The sequence below is a fragment of the Dama dama genome, chromosome 8 (assembly GCF_033118175.1).
Source record: "Dama dama isolate Ldn47 chromosome 8, ASM3311817v1, whole genome shotgun sequence".
Classification (NCBI taxonomy): Eukaryota; Metazoa; Chordata; class Mammalia; order Artiodactyla; family Cervidae; genus Dama; species Dama dama.
In genome coordinates this window covers 13,581,259-13,600,366 of record NC_083688.1, presented here as the reverse complement: position 1 = coordinate 13,600,366, position 19,108 = coordinate 13,581,259, and the positions used below count along the sequence as shown (strand labels likewise).

Sequence of the window (19,108 nt, the reverse complement as noted above, 5' to 3'; positions counted from 1 at the left end):
GTTTACAAAACAGCTACTACTGCCGTTTTACGGAAGCTGCAATCGAGGACCAAAGAGAACAAAGAGTTGCCCAAGTTCAGGCGGTAAGATAGTGACGAGACAGCCATGGAGACAGAACTGGAGTCAGAGCCCTTCCCAGCCTACCACCCTGCCTGTTTCCCCACGTGATCTGTGAGCTCTGCCCTCGCTCTGCCCAGATATTTGTTCTAAAACTGGGTCCAAGGTTGCTCCAGGGCAGGCTGGCTGAGGCTGCGGCTGCTATCTCTGCAGGGACCGCAGCCCAGGTGTTGGGCAACAGGTGTCCAGGGACAGAGCATGGGCCCTGGGGGTTGAAAGCAGACACTTCCTCAAGAGCAGTCCAGCAGGGAAGCCCAGCCCAGCCCCGCAGACCGACAAAGTGACAAAGGAGAGTGAGAGGATATGAAGAAAAAGAGGAAGGACCTGAGGAAGGAGGTGATAGAGGAGAAGTAGGAAAGATGGGGGAGGGAGGATGGGAGAAAGCCCTGGTGCTGGGCAGCAGGGGATGAGGGGGATACGGAAAAGAGGCCAATAGGCCGAGTGGACTTCCAAGCCCTGGGCAGGCCGTGGCTCGGACCTGACACCACATCGACCACCAGGTAGGGGAGCGTGACCACTGTCTCCCCAGAGAGAGCAGGGGCTGAGGGGACACAGAGGGAAAGCCCTCCCCGCCTGGGGGGAATCAGAAGTGGCTTCTCAGAGCCAAACTGGGACCTGGACTCCTTTACCAACATTCAGGCTCTTCACTCCTGCCTCCTTCCCTGCCAGGTCCACCCCAGCCCAGACCCTGGGACAACTCATGCTCAGTACATGTTGGTTGAATGAATAATTGAGCAACAGGGATACAAAAGCAGGATAAAAGTGCCCACCTCGACAAGCGCTTTAAAAAGGCTATCAGGAGCACAATGTGGGCTTTTTCTCCCGAAGTTGAAATAAGGAAAGAAATGAAATCTCTTGTGTTGTGGGGAGGAAGGCCAGGCTGCTCCAGGGAGAGGGGTCTCCTTCAGCTGAAAGCTACCAGGGACAAAAGCATCCATAAGGCGTGTCTCAAGGGTGAGAGGCTTCCTCAGCCCCTGCCCCACTCCAGGCTCCCTCTGCCTCCGCCCCAGACCCTGGTACCTGCCTCCAGCGGCTGCACCCTCCATTTCATCCTGGAAAATCTTCCCAGAATAACCATCTGACCACGTCACCGTTCTGCTCTGCACCCTCCAGCACCACCCCTTGAACAGCTCACACCTTCACCGCCTCACCCCTGCTCAGAAACCCTCCATGGCTCCCCTCTACCCTGAGAACATTGTCTGGTCTCCTGTGCGACTCAAGCTCAGCCCATCTCTCCAAAGCCCACACCCGCTCCTGACCCTCACATGCTCTCAGCACACCAGCCTATTTTCTCACTGGTCTTCAAACACCTTGCTCTCCTTCTCTGGCTCACATGCCGTGTCCTCTCTCTCGTGGGCATTTTCACTCCTGATCCGCCCGACTCCCACTGTCCTGACAGCTGCCGTGGCTTCACCTGCTTAGGGCACTCATGCACTGATGCTGCCCCCATAGACTTACAGCTCCTTAGAATTGGCCTGCGTCCCTGGCCACCGCATCCCAGTCCCCAATGAACCACCCCAGCACATCAATATCCATCTGTTATCCCCACAAATGAAAGGGGCCAATGACCTGGCGATGGACATCACAAGGGCAAGAACCAGACTCAGGGGCCCCCAGCCAGGAGCTTCTTCATCCCCCTGCACTTGGCCGTGTGCCTTTAGAGATGAGCAGACTGTTTCTTCTGAGCCTGACAGCCGCCTTTTCCATCTGCTGAATGAGGAGCCAGGGCCTACAGGGGAATGACTTGCCCAAGCCCACAGGAGCCCCATGGCTTTTGCAGTTTAGCGGATCCAGGCCAGTTTGGCCAACGTCAGAGAACATACTCTTCCCCACTGCACCCTGGGGCCCAGAGCAGGTGTCAAGTCTACAGCAGAAAGAAGTGGAGCGTGATGACTAGTGCTTCAGCAGACCCTGGAAGACCTCAGGGGGGTGCTGGTAAGATAAGAGGCAAAGACCAGCCTCTTAGCCACCCACATGACCCACCCCTCCCATCTTGACTCTGGCCTCATCACTTAACACTGTTCCAGGGTCCCCTTTTCTGACCCCCTAAGGTTCCCTTTTCCCAAAGCCCCTCATTCCTCTATAGCCCCCACCCTCAGGCTCTCCATGACCCAGATGCAGAGCCAGGAGCCTTCTGTCTGACCTTTGAGGTCCCCCATGGTCTGGCCCCTCAGCCCCCTCTGCCCTGACGTTGTTCCCAGCCGCCAGAGTGGTCCCCAATCAGGAAGGGACCCATGTCGAGGGGGAAGGGGCACAGACATGAGAGGCACACTTGCTGGCTTCTTTATTGGCGGAGTCTGAGAGACTCAGTAAGGCACAGAGTCCAGGAAGGGGGTGGGCCGTCCTGGGGTGCGTGGTCAGGAAGATCGGGGCCTCAGTGCTGGGCACCCCCTCGCAGTGAGCACTTCCGCTCTGAGCGGCTCTCAGTATTTCTCTCCTTCAAGACCCTCTCCTGGGGAGCCTTAGAACAAGGGGCCCTTGTTTCACAAGAGGGTGAGTGTGGGCAAGTAGGGGCAAGGGGAAGGAGGAGGCGGCTCTGGAGTGGGGAGCTGGGGGCAGTGGCAGGGGGGGATCTGATGCTCATCCTCCCTGAAGGCACTAAGAACAGAGGGGCCCAGCTCAGGGGCAAGCCCTGGAGGTGGGGCGGGGGCTTGGCCTGCTGTCACGAGCCCCGAGGCACCAGGTTGGACCGGCTGCAGGGAGCTGCCTCAGCTGAAGTCACGGTTGGGCAGGAGGAGGGGGGCTACCAAGGTCCACAGATAGAGGAGTAGCCCCGTCCAGCTGGCGCAGATCTTCACCCACACGGCGGTCCACGTGCTGATCATCTTCCGGGTCTCACCGGGTCTGGAACACACCATCATCCCAGTGAGCCTGGCCCCAACCTCTGACCTCAATCCCGGCCCCGACCTTAGGATCCAGTTGTGACCCCTGACTTCACCTCTGGTTCTTACCCTGTAGCTCTAGTCCTATCTCTGATATATTTGACACTTGGCCTTGGTGTGGTTGCCGTTCAGTTGCTAAGTCTGACTCTACAACCCCATGGATCGCAGCACGCCAGGCCTCCTCTGTCCTCTACTATCTCCCAGAGTTTGTGCAAATTCATGTCCGTTGAGTCAGTGATGCTGTCTAACCATCTCATCCTCTGCAGACCCCTTTTCCTTTTGCCTCAGTCTTTCCCAGCATCAGGGTCTTTTCCAATGAGTAGGCTCTTCGCATCAGGTGGCCAAAGAATTGGAGCATCAGCTTCAGGCCTTAAGACCCTAAACACAGTTTTTGACCTTGTACTGTAGACCTGATCCTGACCTCAGTTACAATCCTGACCCTAGTCCTAGGTGTAATATTGTGACCTGACTCTGGTCACTAACCCTGTGATCCTGATTCTGTGACCTCGCTCCTGGTCCCTGACTTTGGGACCCTGAAGCACCTGACTTTAGTCTTGACTCTGAACCTCAATCCCATAATCCCAAGCCGGAGTTTATGACCACAATTCTGGTATCTCTGACCTCAATTCTGACCCTTGGCCCTGTCCCCAGAGTCCTGGCCTCTGACCTTGTTACTCTGATCTTCGCTCTTTGACTTGGCCGCTTCAATGCTGGCTTTCTGGCCTTGAAACTCCAATTTTAACCAAATGACCAAATCTGTGATTTTATATGGCTCCAGTCCCAACTCTCAACTTCATGACCCCTGTTCTTGACCCTGTGACTTTGATTCTGACCCCACACCCTGCTCCTAACCCTCCAACCATGAATCTCAAATGGGGTCCCACAACCCCAAACACTGCACCTGATCTGCAAGCTTGGTCTGCCCTGCCCAGACCCAGCCTCACCTCCCGTGAGCCCCACTTCTCAGGCACTCAGCAAAGGTCCTAGTTACTGAACAGACCAGACACTGGCAGGGAAAGTGAGGCAGAGATGGGGCAGGCTCCCTGGAGGGTCCTAGAGAGACACCTCCCCGCCCAAGTCTCGAGCAGGCACCAGGCAAGCCCCAGCACGGGGCCGGAGGGGAAGGCACGCGGCTCACACACCGTGGGCGCTGAGGCTCCGTCCACGCACCTGTACCAGTTGGTGAGCGTCATCATGATGTGGACAGAGGCGAGCACCAGGCACAAGTGGAAGAAGGAGTAGCTGTAGGTGACGCTGTCCTGCTCGTTGTCGAAGGCCCGGCCCTCGGAGACCACCACCTGCTGCTGCTGCTGCTGCGTGGCGTCCAGCACGGGCGGGCACTCCTCCGTCTGCATCAGGCTGTTGACCTGCCGGTGGTCCGAGGAGCGCAGACTGTGGGAGGCGGGGGGAGAGCCTGGGTACGGCTGTCGGGCCATCACCACCAAGCTGAGCAACTGGGCAGCGCCAGGGGGCCTCACACACCTCGGCACTGGTCACAGTGACCCTGGACACCAGGGTCCCCGAGCCTCGGGAGCCGGTGGCCTGGTGGTTAGGCCCTCGGCCCTGGAGTTAACAAGTTGCCTTGACTCTCAACTCTGCCCCTACTTGCTGTGTGACCTTGGGCAAGACACTTAACCTCTCTGAGCCTCTGATTCCTTGTCTATAAAATCAGAGATAACAGTACCTCCCTTACAGGGGTGGTGAGAGGATTAAATGGAATATCGGTGTGAACCCGTAGCACTGTGCCTCAAATAAACAGCCCCTGTTATTCTGATTGTTTATCTGCCATTTCTATAAGCATATCTTGAGAATCTAGTATTGCAAAGGCTCATCCCAGGAATTACATTCATTAATAGTGTTCACAATAATGCTCACCTGCTGTTACATTTGGTTTCCTTTTATTCATTTTAAGTAAGTAGGGTTACCTATTGCCTCCTCTTCATAATAAAAATAACAGTGATGATTTTTTATCATTGCTTTTCTATAATGAGGTCTTGACATTTTTAACTATATTGAATAGTTTGAGACACATATACAATTTTGAGGACCCAAGGCATATCTTGAAAAAAAGTGAATGAAGACCTGGATTGCAGCCCATTCCATCAAATTGAGAAAGCACCCCCTGTTGAGCTTGGTGTCCTGGCTCCCACACCCTCCCCTCACTTGTGGCTCAGGGCTCCCAATCATGAGTCCTTCCCAGAGACCAGTCCCTACCCCCACCCTCCGCTTACCTGATGAAGACAGTGCACAGGATGAAGACGACAAGACCCACGATGCTTGGCGCGTCCCACCAGTGGGTCTCATAGCCCTCAGGGCCTGCCAGGACCGTCCCATTGCCAAAGTGGGTCAGCAGGTGAGGGTTGCATTTCTGGTCTGGGGATGGGAGCATGGTCACCCTTAGCCCACAGCAGGCCAGGTCTGAGCAGCCAGGGAGCCCAGAGGATGGGATCAGATGGACAGACAGACACACAACCAACCATCCAAGTCCTAGTGATAGCACTCAGACAAAACAACAGAGGGAGCGCCGGGAACAGATAGGGTCCCCCCACCTCCCAGAAGGACTGAGTCTTGGAACGGGCAGAGGCTGGGGTGTCCCTGACATCTTTGAAGGTCCCCAGCCTAGGAAAAAGACCAGGCCTCCCGGAACCCAGGCCTCTACTCACCGGGGACGTTGGATAAGGCCAGCCAGGTGACAAACATGGTGTAGAGCGTGATGACCGAGGCCTGCAGCAGACCCGAGTTGGGCTGGGCATCCTGGCGAGAGTGGTCCATCAGTGTGACTCCTGCCAAACCTGGTATACCCCACCCCACTCCCACCTAGCCCACTCACACCCCACCAGGGGGGCCTCAGAAACCCCCACCACCTGGGGCCATCCCACCCCATACCCTTTGGGAGAACATACCATCTGGGCCACCCACTGCCCAACCTTGCCTACCCAAAGGTTAAGCCCTAATTTTTTCTCTTAACAGATGACCCGACTTGTTCCCCCGCTGAGAAAACCCTTCAAGGGCGGCATCTCTCCACACTTCGAGTTAAAGCTCTTCTCCCTCTACCCCACCTTCATCCTCACCTGACCACCCACTCCCCCCCGCCCCCCCCCCCGCCACCTCCTCCCTGTCGACTACTCCTCAGCCACAGTGGCCACCTCTCTGTCTCAGCCTCTGCCAAGTCCTCTCCAACCTCAGGGCCTTTGCACTCACCATGCCCTCTTTCCAACATGTTCCTCCCTCATATCTCTGCACTAGCAGCCCCTCTTTAGAATTCAGACTTCTGCTTAAACAGGACTCCTCAGAAGGCCCTGAAAACCCTGACTGCAGAAGCCCCTGGCCCTGCCAGCCCACCTCCCTTCCAGCCCACATTCCATTTATTTTTTTACATAGCCCTTACTACCCCAAGTTATCTCACCTAGCTTCATTTCCTCACCAGGTTTGTTCTTTCCCAGTTCCCACCACACACACTTGAAAATATGAATCTGAACTCTATGATTAAGAGCACAGGCTCTGGAGCCTGTCTGCCTGGGTTCAATCCCAGCTCCACCCCTTACTAGTCATGTGACCTTAGGCAAGGTCTCCTTCCTTCTTTAAGCCTCTGTTTCCTCATCTGGAAAGTGGGGATGATGATGGTGCGAGGACTAAATGACATAATGGATGCTGTTAACTGTCAGCTATTATTATTCCTCCTCTTATTCACAGCTGTATCCCCAACATCTAGAAGAGTGCCTGGCACACAGTGGATGCCCAAGAGGAATGTGCTGAATGAATACTGATTGCTGCATGACCTGGAACAAAGGCATCACCCTCTCTGGGCTTCTAATTTCTTGCTGGCAAAAAGAAGCTCTGGCCCAAAGGAAGGTTCCCAACCTTTCTGCTGAGGACCCTCAAAGACTATCTAAGCTACCTCTAAAACCACTGATGGGTTGATAGCCCAAGATGAAATACCACTGGACTCAGAAGGCCTCCTTTCTGAAGAACAAAAGATTGCCTTGGCAGCCCCCACCCATTATCCCAGATAGTCTGGGACTGGAAACTGTGGAACTGCACCTTCCAACACCACTTCTTGAGGTGTCTAGGAATCATCACTTAAGTGACCTTTCCTAATATTCTCCTGATTTGCATAAAAACTGATAACATTGGAATAATGAAAACAGCCAATGTCTGATGGATATCAATAGGCCAGGCACTGTTCTGTGTTCACAAACATGGTCTCCATCTTGAGAATAACTCCAAAAAGTGTTATTGTCCTCATTTAACATCTGAGATGAGAGAGGCACAGGGAGGTTAAGGCATTTTCCCAAAGACAGCAAGCGTGTAAATGCAAGAGTTGAGACTCTAACCCAGGGAGGCTGACCTGGGAGCCCACATTCTTGGCCCAAGCCTCTGGGAGAGAGAGAGATGGAAAGACCTGGCCCCCAGCCCCCAGGTTTCCTACAAGGAGTCCCACACACCGAGGGGCCTGGTTTCAGGTTGGGCAGAGATAGGCAGGGCTCTCACCTGGATCTTGGGCAGAACAGCAACTATGGAGACGCAGACACAAAGAGTGAGGTTGAGGCCAATGAAAACCTTGCCCTCATAGCAGGCACCGGGCTGGGTGTAGTAGACAAACAGCAGCGCCACGGCCGTGATCGACAGCGCGTAGAAGAGGAGGGTGAAGAAGAAGAGGCCTGGGAGGAAGGGGCAGCAGCAGGTGGGTCTGGATGCACAAGGACCCCCATCCCTCATCGGGCAGTCATCTGGTCTTGGGCCCCAGCTTCCTCCTCCAAGGAGTGTCTGCCAAACTTCCGTCCACACCCAGCCTTTGTGAGCTCCCGCCCCACCCTGAACTAAAATGATTCACTTGCCACAAATAAGCTCACCATAAATATAAAGACAATGAAAAGAGAACAGTCTTTCAAAGAGTGAACTAGATGCGTGGTGATCAGGGAGGTGTGACAACAAAGCCAATCCCAAGTGGTGATCCTTTCTTCTCGACTGATTCAGAAAATCAGTCTGAAAAGGGACCCATTCTGCTACTGGGGATTCAATAACCAGGGGTCATCTGAAGTTTGGTCTGGCTGGGTGTGGTCAATTCTGTAGGGCCTGCTCTGCCGGGCCCCTCCAGGGGGCTGACCCACCTCAACCGCCCTGCCCACACATACCCTTCTCTCCATCTGCCACGGACGGCTCAGTTCCGGTGCTAAGGCAGGAGGCAGGCTGAGATGCCCTCCAGGCCGCCGTCCTTCAGGGATGCCCCCCCTCAGTTAGCCCGGCCCCTGCACGAGGCCACGGGGTAGCACTGACCTGCGTACCAGGCGCGGGAGTCACGCTCCTCAGCCTTGCACAGCCACCGCTGGTTCCAGGAGTGTGCAAAGTCGATGAGCAGCAGCAGCTGGATGAGGAGGAAGATGAAGGAGCCCACGACACCGAAGTAGAACCAGACTGGGTGGGGAGAGGGGAGGGAAGCAAGGGGGTCCAGCCGTGGGGCAGCAGCCTGGGGTAGGCACCTTCCAGGTCTCTTCTCACACTCACTTTCATACATTCAACAGTCATTCATGCCACACCCTGTATTGATGTCCCCTCCTTCAGGGAGCCCCAGGCCACACACAGAGATGCCTTGTGGCAGGGTACGAGCTGGGTATCAAGGCAGGTCCCCTTAACCCCCGAAGGCCACTTGGCCAAGCAGCAGAGACCTGTCTCCTGGGTGCAAACAGCAGTACCCATCAGTGCTTGTTCCTCTTGGTAGCCCCCATCCCTCCCCACCAAGGCCACCTACTGTTGGAGAAGGAGCCGTCAGGGATGTAGAAGGCGCCCACGGTGATGCCCACGAAAATCAGGAACTTAAAGAACCAAAACCTATGGTGGGGAAATGGGTAGATCAGACTAGAGAGCTGAGTAGGGGGAGAGGAAAAGCTGGCCCCCCAGAATCCCACCCCCACAGAATAGGTACTGGGAGAGATGGCAGGGACTTCCCAATGGTCTGATGGGCACAGAGAGTCTGTCCTGGCCTTAAAAAAAGTCCCAAGGGGCAGAGGGAAGGACCAATTAGGGGTGAGGATGGCCACCTAGGTTCTAGCCCCAACTGTGCCACTAAATTGCTGTGTGACCATAGGCATGCTGTTGTCTTTCCTGGGCTTTACTTCCTCATCTGAGAAGTGGGCACTGCTCAATGAACTGATCTCTGAGCTGCGTTCTCCTGGCTTCGGCAGCTCCTGAGTCTGAAGGTAGGGTCTGGAGATGCTGGAGACAGGCAGAGGATGGGGAAATCCACTGCGGGAGGGCCTCGGGTAGGGCCCCTCCTCACCCATTCTGGATGGCAGCCCTGGGGTCTCGACTGCTGCGCACGCAGACCATGAGCAAAGAGAAAAGGAAGAAGAAGGCCGCCATAGCGAAGCACATGCGGTAGACGGCGCGGTGGCCAAGCAGGGAGCCACAGTCGATGTGGCCCTGCAGGACGACATGGGATCCGGTCCCCTCATTACACACCCAGGGCAGCTGTGGAGACAGACAGAGCAGCTTGAACACCCCACCCCACCCAGAACCCAGGGTGACTCTGCCCAGGCCTCCCCCCGCCAGCCAAGAGGTTCTCCCAGGAGGCCTGGGCTGGACGGCAGTCTGTGCCTCCCACCTCCATCCACCACCCATCTCCATTCCCACCCACCTCTGCTGCTCAAGTCCTGTGAGTGAACCCCTCCGGGACAGACGTCCAGTTAGATCTTGTTTATTTCCCTACTATCATCTCACAACCCCAGGACTACACTGCACTGTCCAAGGCAGGATTTTCCAAAGCGCTCTCCACCCACCAGTTACATCAGAATCCGCTGACATCCCCTCTCCTACGGAACTAGAGTCTCTAAGGTGGAGTCTGAGATTCTGCATTTCTAGCACACTCCCCAGGGGATTCATGCCTCTGTGCACACTAGCGTGTCAGAACCTCTGGCCTCACTGTGCCACGGACTATGAAACATTGAGATGAAGGGAAGACAAGACCCTCAAAACTGGGCTTATGCATCGAAGTGGGAAGAGACTGCCCTGGGCCACTGTCTGGAGCGGGGGCAATAACGATTCATGAGACTCCCCAAGGGGACCATGGCTTATGAGAAATGAGGAGGATCAAACCCTCTTCCCAATGTGAAGAAACAACCCCCCTAATGTCAAGCTTGGATCATCAGTGCGCTGGACACTCCTGCCCATTTTTTTTTTTTTTTTTTTTTTACTTTTCAGCTTTTTTATAAGCAGGTGCACCATGGGCTCAAGGTTAACATGTTCCACCAAACATCAAACTGGTGTTTCTTGAAAACAGGGCGTCTGGCTAAAGCGTGTCTCCAGGTTCCCTAGTAATTAACAAGATAGTCGTGTTCCTTTATGGGCAGATGGGCTAACAGCCACGGATGGTGCCAGGGCGGGGGTGGGATGTGCAAATGGTGCTAAGCAGGAGGTGGGCTTTGGGGAACACGGAGAGGGTTTTATTCTCAGCGGTCCACTGGTTTCCATCTGTGATTCACTCCAAACCCTCCCTGTCCTGCCCACCTCTTGATCAGCTGGGCCCTCTGGTAGCTGAGCCTTCGCCAGAGGCCACGTCCCGCAGGTGGCTTACCTTGTAGAGCTGGCTCTCCACGCCAGGACTCAGCATGATGACACACACCAGCACCCCGAGGAAGAGGAAGACCGTGAAGAAGAGGCGGCTCAGCGTGGAGTTGTGGCTACAGGGGCAGCAGCTGCACAGGATGCAGGGGGCAGAGCCACAGAGGCAGGACGCCTGCGGGGAGGGCGGGGATGGCCCCTTACTCTCTGCCTCCTCTCCTCTTCCCCGCCCGAGCACGCGGCATCCTCCTGGGGCCCACTGCCTGCCGCCTGGTCAGTATCTCCAAACCTACGCAGAGCCCTCCCGTGCCACGCTACGGAGGGATACCTATTCCCCAGATGTCACACCATTTAACTCTCAAGCCCAAGGGAGAGGCCAAGGAGACCAAGGCTGGAAGAGGCTGGCTTGCCCAAGGACACACAGCCAGCAAGCAACAGAATGCAGATTCAAACCTGGATCTATCCTCAGGGGTTACTGTGGCTTCCCAGAGAGAGAGAGAGCTGAGGTCACACTGTTTCTTATTTCAGATGAAGCAGAGTGGAAAAAGAAAATCTAAAAGACCAATCCTGTCGCTAGCTAGCCGTGTAACCTTATACGGTTCACTTATCCTCTCTTAACCTCAGTTTCCCCTTTCATAAAATGGAAATCAGAAGGGTACCTGGTTCTCACATGGCAGTCTTAAGAACAAAATCAGGATTTTAAATTTTAACTCCCTCAGGCTTCCCGTCCTCCTTGCCTGCTTTATTTTTCTCCATAGGACTTAGACAACCACTGATTGGCTTCACAGTTGATTCACGGGGCCTGCCTCTCATTGTTAACGTGTGAGCTCCACCAGGGCAGGGGGGATTGTCTGTCTGTTCACCGTGGAGGTGCCAGAAATGGGAACCAGGCCTGACACATCATCGGGAGTTCAGGGACTATCTGTTGAACGAGTGTAAAGTGTCTGGCATGGTACCAGACATATGCTAAGACCTCAAGAAACAGCAGGCGCTGATCACTCAACATCTGCTGAATGAACGGAATGAAGACTATGAGAGGGTGGGATTCCCGGCCTGGTGCTGCACCAGATTGGACAGCAGGGGCGTCCAACCCCTTCTGTCTCAGGCGCCTCTGCCCTGTGTCAGCCCCTCCCTTCCGGGGGCTGGCTGAAATCGCTTAGGGGCTGGTGATGCCACTCCATTCGTAGTTGTAGCCTCAGCCCACAGAAGCCAGTTCCACAGCCTAGCCTTGGAGGAAACGGGCCCACATCCAGATATCTGTGGGTCACCGTTTCTCTTCCTCTAAACAGCTCTGACTCCTCATTCAGGTATGTGAGAGTCAGGAGGGCAAGAGACACGGGCTCCACCCTCCTGGAGTTTTTGAGGGCAGGAAAGAGACTCACCACATTCTTACACCTGTCATGGTAAGTGCTGCCATGAGAGTGACCGACGGGGGCCTAGTTTAGATGGGAAGTGGCGAGTCACTGCCCTGAAGGGATGCCATTTAAGCTGAGCTGAACAGTGAGGACGCACTCTCCTGGCCAAGATGAAGAAAGTGTTCCAGACAAAAGGAAGAGAGTCTGCAGTGGCTCTGGGGGTGGGAAGGAGCTGAGTGTTGGAGGAAGGAAAAGAAGGCCTTGTGGCCAAAGCTTCAAGAGCAAGTGGGTGGTAAGGTCGGCCAGGCTGGTGGCCTGGCAGCCACGTACAGGACCCTGGTGTTCTTCCTATGATCAACGGGCCTCCATGGCCATTGGGCACCACCTCCCAAAGTGGAGAGGGACAGGAACAGCCTTCTACTGAGTGACCAGCTTTGCAGAGAGAGGCTGAAAGGGTCCCTTGCTCCTCTGAGACCCTGTCCCCTGCTTTCTGGACTGGTCACAGGGGTACCGCACACTGTGCTTGCGGTGCAGCTGCCTTCCCGTCGCCTCCCTCCTCTCCCCTTGGACTGGAAAGGCCCCTGGGAATGCTCCTTGGAACCTATCTCTCTCATCCACAAAGCCAAGCACAGCATGGATGCTAAACGAAATGCCTGCAGAATGGAATTCTCCCTCAGGGTCCAAATCATAACAATCCACCCATCTATCAATTTCGGGTTGTATCTTGCAAACGCCGCCCAGAGCCCTGACTCCTATCCATGGCTACTTGGCGGGGTGGGGTGGTGAGAAGATAAGCAAATGCCAGAAAGAGTGTTTTATAAACCTTAAAGAGCATTCTGAGATCAGAGAGGTTAATAGACTTGCCAGAAATCACACAGCAAGTGGATGGCAGTAATAATAGTGATGGCTTCCCTTTATGATGAGCTACTCTGTCCCAGACACTGGTGAGCACTTTGTCTAGATTACTCACTGACACTATGAAGTATGCTGTAACCCCCCATTTACAAATGGGAAACTGAAACTCAAGGAGATGACACAACCAAGGTCACGTCGCAAGTAAGCTGAGGAGCTGGGATTTGAGATCAAGTCTGTCTGCGCCAGGGTCTGCTAAGTCATGGATGGCAGTATTGTTTAATTTCAAAACACCCCAGTGATGAAAACAATCCCTCAAGTGCCCAAGAAAACCAAGGGAGGCCAACAGGCACTGTTCAGGGGTTAAAAAGCAGGGACATTACTTTGCCAACAAAGGTCCATATAGTCAAAGCTATGGTTTTTCTAGTAATAATGTACGGATGTGAAAGTTGGACCATAAAGAAGGCTGAGTGCTGAAGAATTGATGCTTTTGAACTGTGGTGTTGGGGAAGACTTCAGAGTCCCTTGCACAGCAAGGAGATCCCACCAGTCACTCCTAAAGTAAATCAGTCCTGAATATTCATTGGAAGGACTGACACTGAAGCTGAAGCTCCAATACTTTGGCCACCTGATGCAAACAGCCAACTCATTGGAAAAGACCCTGATGCTGGGAAAGATTGAGGGCAGGAGGAGAAGGGACAACAGAGGATGTCATGGCTGGATGGCATCACCGACTCGATGGACATGAATTTGAGCAAGCTCTGGGAAATGGTGAAGGACAGGGAAGCCTAGTGTGCTGCAGTCCATGGGGTCACAAAGAGTCGGACATGACTGAGCAGCTGAACAACAGGCACTGATCTCAGGAACCAAGTACCCAAGTACCCAGGTCAAGGCCCAGCTCTGGCTCATTACCATTTCCATCTGAGACATTTGAGACACAAGAAAAGCTGCCACACTGCAGTCAGGGAGGGTGGCCTTTCAATTTACTCTGGTTCTTAGAGATCAAAATCCAGGTATTTCTGATACCTGAAATCTCAGGTTTCCAAAGACCTGGCTGGTAACCAGAGAGACCAGGTCTGGGAGACAGAAATACACAGAGCCCCTCTCTTCCACCCTGGCTGCTTCTGGAGCATCCTTGCAGTTGTTCATACATCCTAATCTCTACTCCCCACCTCTGGGGATCACTCCAACCACAACTTCTTCCTACACAAATACCAGCCCATGGAGTAAAAGCAGACACACGCACACACACAGTGACACTGTTCACAGGAGGAAAACAATAAGGGAAAGCTGAAATTAACTAAATGCCCATCACTGCACCATGGTACTTCCTTAAGAGGGATCTTTCTGCTGAATGAAGCAGATGTGTTGGTAACACTTAAATGGGTATATGAAACTGCTGCTGCTGCTAAGTCAACTCAGTCGTGTCCGACTCTGTGCGACCCCATAGATGGCAGCCCACCAGGCTCTGCCGTCCCTGGGAAACTAAATATAGTTAAATGTAAAGTATACCCCAATAAAGTTGATTTTATTATTAAAAAAAAAAAAAAGAAAAACTTTAAATTAAGAGAAAAAACTAAAATAGGCACAAAGCTTTAAGTTGCATGAACTTATTAGAATATCAAGAAACCGCAAATGACCTCTTTGCCCTACACCAGAGGACAGTGGTGACTACTAACCCCATGGAATGGTACAGAAGCAGGAAAGATGAAAATCCCTAGATTGACAGCAACACAGGCTACGCTTGGGATGCAAAGTGAAAGGCCACGGTAGACTATTACACCATTCCTACACTCAGATTACAACACACCCCTCCCCAGATGCACGCAGGGGAAAGGTAGCAATGGAAAAGCACCAGAACTTAGACTGGTAGACTCATAGCACCAGCCAGATTCTCAGAAAGGAGAACTCAGAACTCAGGAAACCCTGGGCCTGAGTGTCTAATAAGCTGCAAGCTTCCGTGGCACCCCCGAACTGGCTGAGCCACCCTGAGAAAAGGGCAGCCCAAGACTACTTCAAGCACACTTCTTTCCCCGATGCAGTGTGAAGAGGAGCGGGCCCTGTCGTGTCCCTGCCGCCAGCTGGCAGGACGACCTTAGACAAGTCTCTTTTTGCCCCTGAGGGACTCAGTTTCCTCAGCTATAAAATGGGCTTCCAGGCAGGGCAGTGAAGCGGCTTGGAGCCCATCAGACAGCCATGGGTTTTAGCAGCTTCCCCACTTCCTCAAATGTGGTATCCAGTGCTTTACCACTGGCGGGAGGTTACAGAGCAGCTGTTGCACGCCAGCTTCAGGCTAAGTCCCACAGAACCCTCCCGACATGCTGAGAGGTGATATCACAGTTATCTCCACTGTTCAGACAAGGGAGAGGTTCTCAGTCACGCAGCTGAGAACAGACCAAGCCAGGACCCAGACCAAGCTGTCTGATGCAAACACCTTTCACACTCCCTCGCCTATAGAAGGCCATCCCTAAGTATCTGCCGACTGTCCAACTTGCCCTGTGTTGACCTGCTTGGTGACTCCCATCTCTAGTGGGTCTATCTTATCTCCTCCTGGCCAGGACTCACCTTCAGTCCAGCACAAACACTAACCAAGAGAGCCACTTGTGGACTTCCCTGGTTGTGCAGTGGATAAGAATCCACCTGCCAATGAAGGGGACCCGGGTTCGATTCCTGGTCTGGGAAGATTCCATATGCCACGGAGCAACGAAGCCCGCGTGCCAAAACTACTGAGCCAGTGCTCAAGAGCCTGTGAGCTGCAACTACTGAGTGTGCGTGCTCCAACTACTGAAGCCCGCTTGCCTAGAACCCAAGCTCTACAACAAGAGAAGTCACCACAATCAGAAGCCCTCACACGGTGACTAGAGAGTAGCCTCACTCTCTGCAACTAGAGAAAAGTCCACACAGCAATGAAGACCCAGCAGAGCCAAAAATAGATAAATAAATAAAACTCTTTTTTTTTTTTAATAAAAGAGAGAGCCACTTGCATTCCCTACTTGCTGTGACAGATTTGCCTCTGACCAAGGGGAGCCACGTATGCCAAAATGTTCCCCCTAAAGATGCCTGGTGACTCCCTCATTAGAACTTCAGTCCTCTCGGGCAAGTGTCCATTGAAACATTGCTACTGGTTACCCAGCAGCGCCCAACAGCACCACTTAATACTGTGTGGTTGCGGGGAAACTGTCTTCCCTCTCTGAATCCAGCTTTCTCAGCTGTGAATATTAACTTCCTCACTGGGGTCGCCGTGAGGACTAAATGAAAGGATACATACAAAATGCTCACTACACCGCTGGGCTCTGAGTTCCGGGCCTACAGTAAGGACCCAGTCCAATAGTGGCTATCATCAGTATCACAATCTGCAAAATAAGTTAACTCTGTCATGGTGGGGGGTGGGGAGTGGGGTGGGTGGGTAATCAGATGGCACAGGTGAAAGGCTCAGCACAGCACTTGGCATGCAGTAAGTACCCGGTAACCATCAGAGGTCAGAGTGCCAAGGGGAGGCTCTTAACAGGAGGGGCAGGTCCCTTGCAGACGTTAGATACCTGCAACCTCCCGAACCTCCAGATTCTACTCTGGGCCAACCCTGCCCCTCAGCACCCAGAATATGAAGGGAGGGAAGATGTGGGCAGAAGCCTAGACTAGGGATCAGATATTAATCCTGCCTGTGCAGATCTTCCTCCTTTCACTGTGCAACCTTAAGCAAGTCGGCTAACCTCTCTGGGCTGCAGCTTCCTCATCTGTAACCCATGGGTTGGCGCAGGCCTGTCTGGTGCCTTCTGATTCAGCATTGCAGGAGCCTGACTCAGAGTCCAGCAACTGGCTCCAGAAGGAATTCTCCACCCACCTTTTAAAAATGATAATAACAATAGCTCCTGCTTGGAGAGCTTACTATATGCCAAGAACAAGGTGGGGCACTTTTAAATCTTGAGTGAGGCAGATGGAGAAACAGAGGTACAGGGAAATGGCAGGTCTCCTTTCAACAACCTCCCCCACCCCCTGGCTAGCCCAGCCAGAAGGAATTCTAGTCAACTCCAAGGAAACTCTCCCTCCCCCACCAGGAAGCAAACCCTTTCTGGCCAGAGCTCCAACCCAAAACTTGGTGTCACCGGGCAGGAAGAGATCTCAGGAATCAGCTCCTGCACACACACACACACACACACACACATACACACACACACACACACACACACACACACACACACACACCCTCACATATGGGGACATGGAGGCCCAGAGGGGACAAGGGTCCAGGGACCCCCTCTATAGCCTCTCTATGCAGATACCCTTCTCGGAAAATAGCTGTAAAGTACATCTCTCTAGATCCCCAGCTGTGGGCCCCTACACCCCCATCCTATCATTCACACACATCGGGGACAAAGGAAAGTTAAGTCTGGGATTCAGCAGCCACCAGAACCCCCTCCCCCTTCCTCTCGGCTCCTCTTTGTGTAGGGCAGAGGGGGAGGGGGCTGCCTGAATGAACCTCAGATTTAATGAAGGGAAGAGGGAAAGGAACGGGGGCCGGGAAAAGGAGAAGGGGCCTCCCCGCCAGGGTCTGGCTGACGCTCCTCCCCTCTGCCGGCAGCAGTGCCAACCCGGGCTGGCTGCTCCCCAGGTCCCCGAGCAGATGACCAGGTAGTCCCTCCCCCCAGACCCCACCTCCCTCGGTTCCTGGGTGTCCCCACCCAGAGTCGGGCCGGTGTTGGCAGTAACCCGCAAGACGGACTCAAGCTGGCTCAAGATCGGCTTAGAAAGGCAGAGAGGGTCTTCCTCCCCACCCCCAACTTCGGCCCTGGGGCCTAGGAGGGAAAGGTCTGGGGTTCACTGGAAAAGTGCCCAGGAGTCTGGCCTGAGCCAGGGACAAGGCACAGAGAGACTAACAGACCGGACGGGCAGACAGACCCTGGCGGGCAGAGAGACTCGGAACCGTGAAGACAGACAATGACAGATGTTATGAGGCTTCGGACGGACAAAGACAGTCGAACGAACGAACGGACAGATATCAGACACACACAAAGGGACAAACGAGGCAGACGGGCAGGGACAGACAGCCTGACTGACACACAGACAGACAGAGGACACCGGCGGAGAGGGGCAGGGACCGGCAGGCACACAAAGGGAGCGTCGGGGAGGCAGACGCGAGACGCACGGCCAGGACGGCTCCTAGTTGAGCCAACTGGGGCTGCAGCGCCCATCCCCGCCCCGGGCTCTGGGCCTCAGTCTCCCCAGTTCCCTGGAGGGGCGCCCGCCCAGGGCACTCCCTTCCCCCCGCCCCGGGGCGCCCCACCCCTTCCCCCGCGGTAAGCCGATCGCCGGACACCAGCCGTCTCCGGCGCCCGCGGGCCCGGGATGGGGGTGGGGGGACTCGAGGAGCCGGGGTACCCGAGGAGCCGGGGTACCCGAGGAGCGAGGAGGCGGGGTGCGGGCCCAGAAAGACAAGTTTGGAGGAAGGAAAAAGAAGAAACTATTTGGAGGAAGAAGATAGGACAAAAGTGCGAGCCCGAAGAAGGGGCAGGCGGCGCGGGCGGGCGCCGGGGTCAGGACTCACGCAGCTGAGCAGGGAGCAGGCGCCCAGGCAGGCCCCCATGTTTGCGGCGGCGCGGGGCGCGGGGCGCGGGCCGAGGGGCGCCGGCTCCTGTCCGGCTCCAGGCGCCGGGGGCTGGCCCCGCCCCTCGGCCCCGCCCCGGCCCGGCTCCGCCCCACCTGCCGAAACCGCTCACGGCTTTCCGGCGGTGTTCGGGGCCTCCCGGGACTCACCTGGGGCAAGTGCGCTGGGCGGGACCGTAAGGAAAGTGGGGGTACCGGGGATTCCAGCTGCCGCGCAAGCCGCGCAGCTGGACTCACGTCCGGATCCAAAGTGATGGTTTGGAAATAGGGACAGCTGGGTTCGATTCCCGGCGAGGCAGCAAACACGACCTCAACAACACTTCTCCCTACCCCAAGAGTTGGTCACACGGGACTCCTCGGCGTTTGGCATAGAGCCTCTGCCCAATACCGAAGTGTTGCATGATTGGACAAAGAAATGGGCAAGTCACTTCCCCTCTCTGAGCCTCAGTTTCCCCGTCTGTGAAATGAGGATACCTTCCTCAAAGAGCCAGGTGTGCGCTCCCCGCCCCGGCTTCTAGGACGCAGCCTCGCACGCTTTCATCTGTCCTCCCCTCCATCCACCTGCTCTTCAAGCTCGACTGACTCCTGGCTTGGGCCACGTGCTCCCCAGAGCCCCCTGCTCTTGGTGATTCATCACTCCCCAGGAACGCCCAAACCTGGCCCCCAGCTCAGGAGCTCAGAGGGATGAGTGGGTCCCATTCCTGCCAGACCATCCCGCAGAGAGGTGGGAGAAACCCAGAAGTA

At 54.8% G+C, this 19,108-nt stretch overlaps 1 protein-coding gene across 1 annotated transcript; it reads right to left on the bottom strand.

Annotated features, from left to right (window-relative positions):
• Window positions 1–2,384: 2,384 nt before the first annotated feature.
• SERINC2 (serine incorporator 2) lies at window positions 2,385–18,405 on the bottom strand. The gene is made up of 10 exons (XM_061148427.1): window positions 18,306–18,405; window positions 10,570–10,731; window positions 9,277–9,467; window positions 8,749–8,828; window positions 8,277–8,414; window positions 7,491–7,660; window positions 5,663–5,753; window positions 5,231–5,372; window positions 4,170–4,391; window positions 2,385–2,961 (listed from the first exon to the last, which is right to left on the bottom strand). The coding sequence occupies exons 1-10, from the start codon at window positions 18,342–18,344 to the stop codon at window positions 2,826–2,828; spliced, it is 1,371 nt and encodes a 456-aa protein (XP_061004410.1). The 5' UTR covers window positions 18,345–18,405; the 3' UTR covers window positions 2,385–2,825.
• Between the last annotated feature and the right edge of the window lie 703 nt (window positions 18,406–19,108).

Bases quoted from the DNA above. Each gene is read 5' to 3' on its own strand.
- SERINC2 (XM_061148427.1), bottom strand. From the start codon at position 18,344: ATGGGGGCCTGCCTGGGCGCCTGCTCCCTGCTCAGCTGC. The intron at 7,661-8,276 runs GTCAGTGCTACC...CCTTCCTCCCAG, and splicing joins CTCCCGCGCCTGGTACGCAG to GCCTCTTCTTCTTCACCCTC. The intron at 2,962-4,169 runs GTGCGTGGACGG...GGTGTGTTCCAG, and splicing joins ACGCTCACCAACTGGTACAG to ACCCGGTGAGACCCGGAAGA.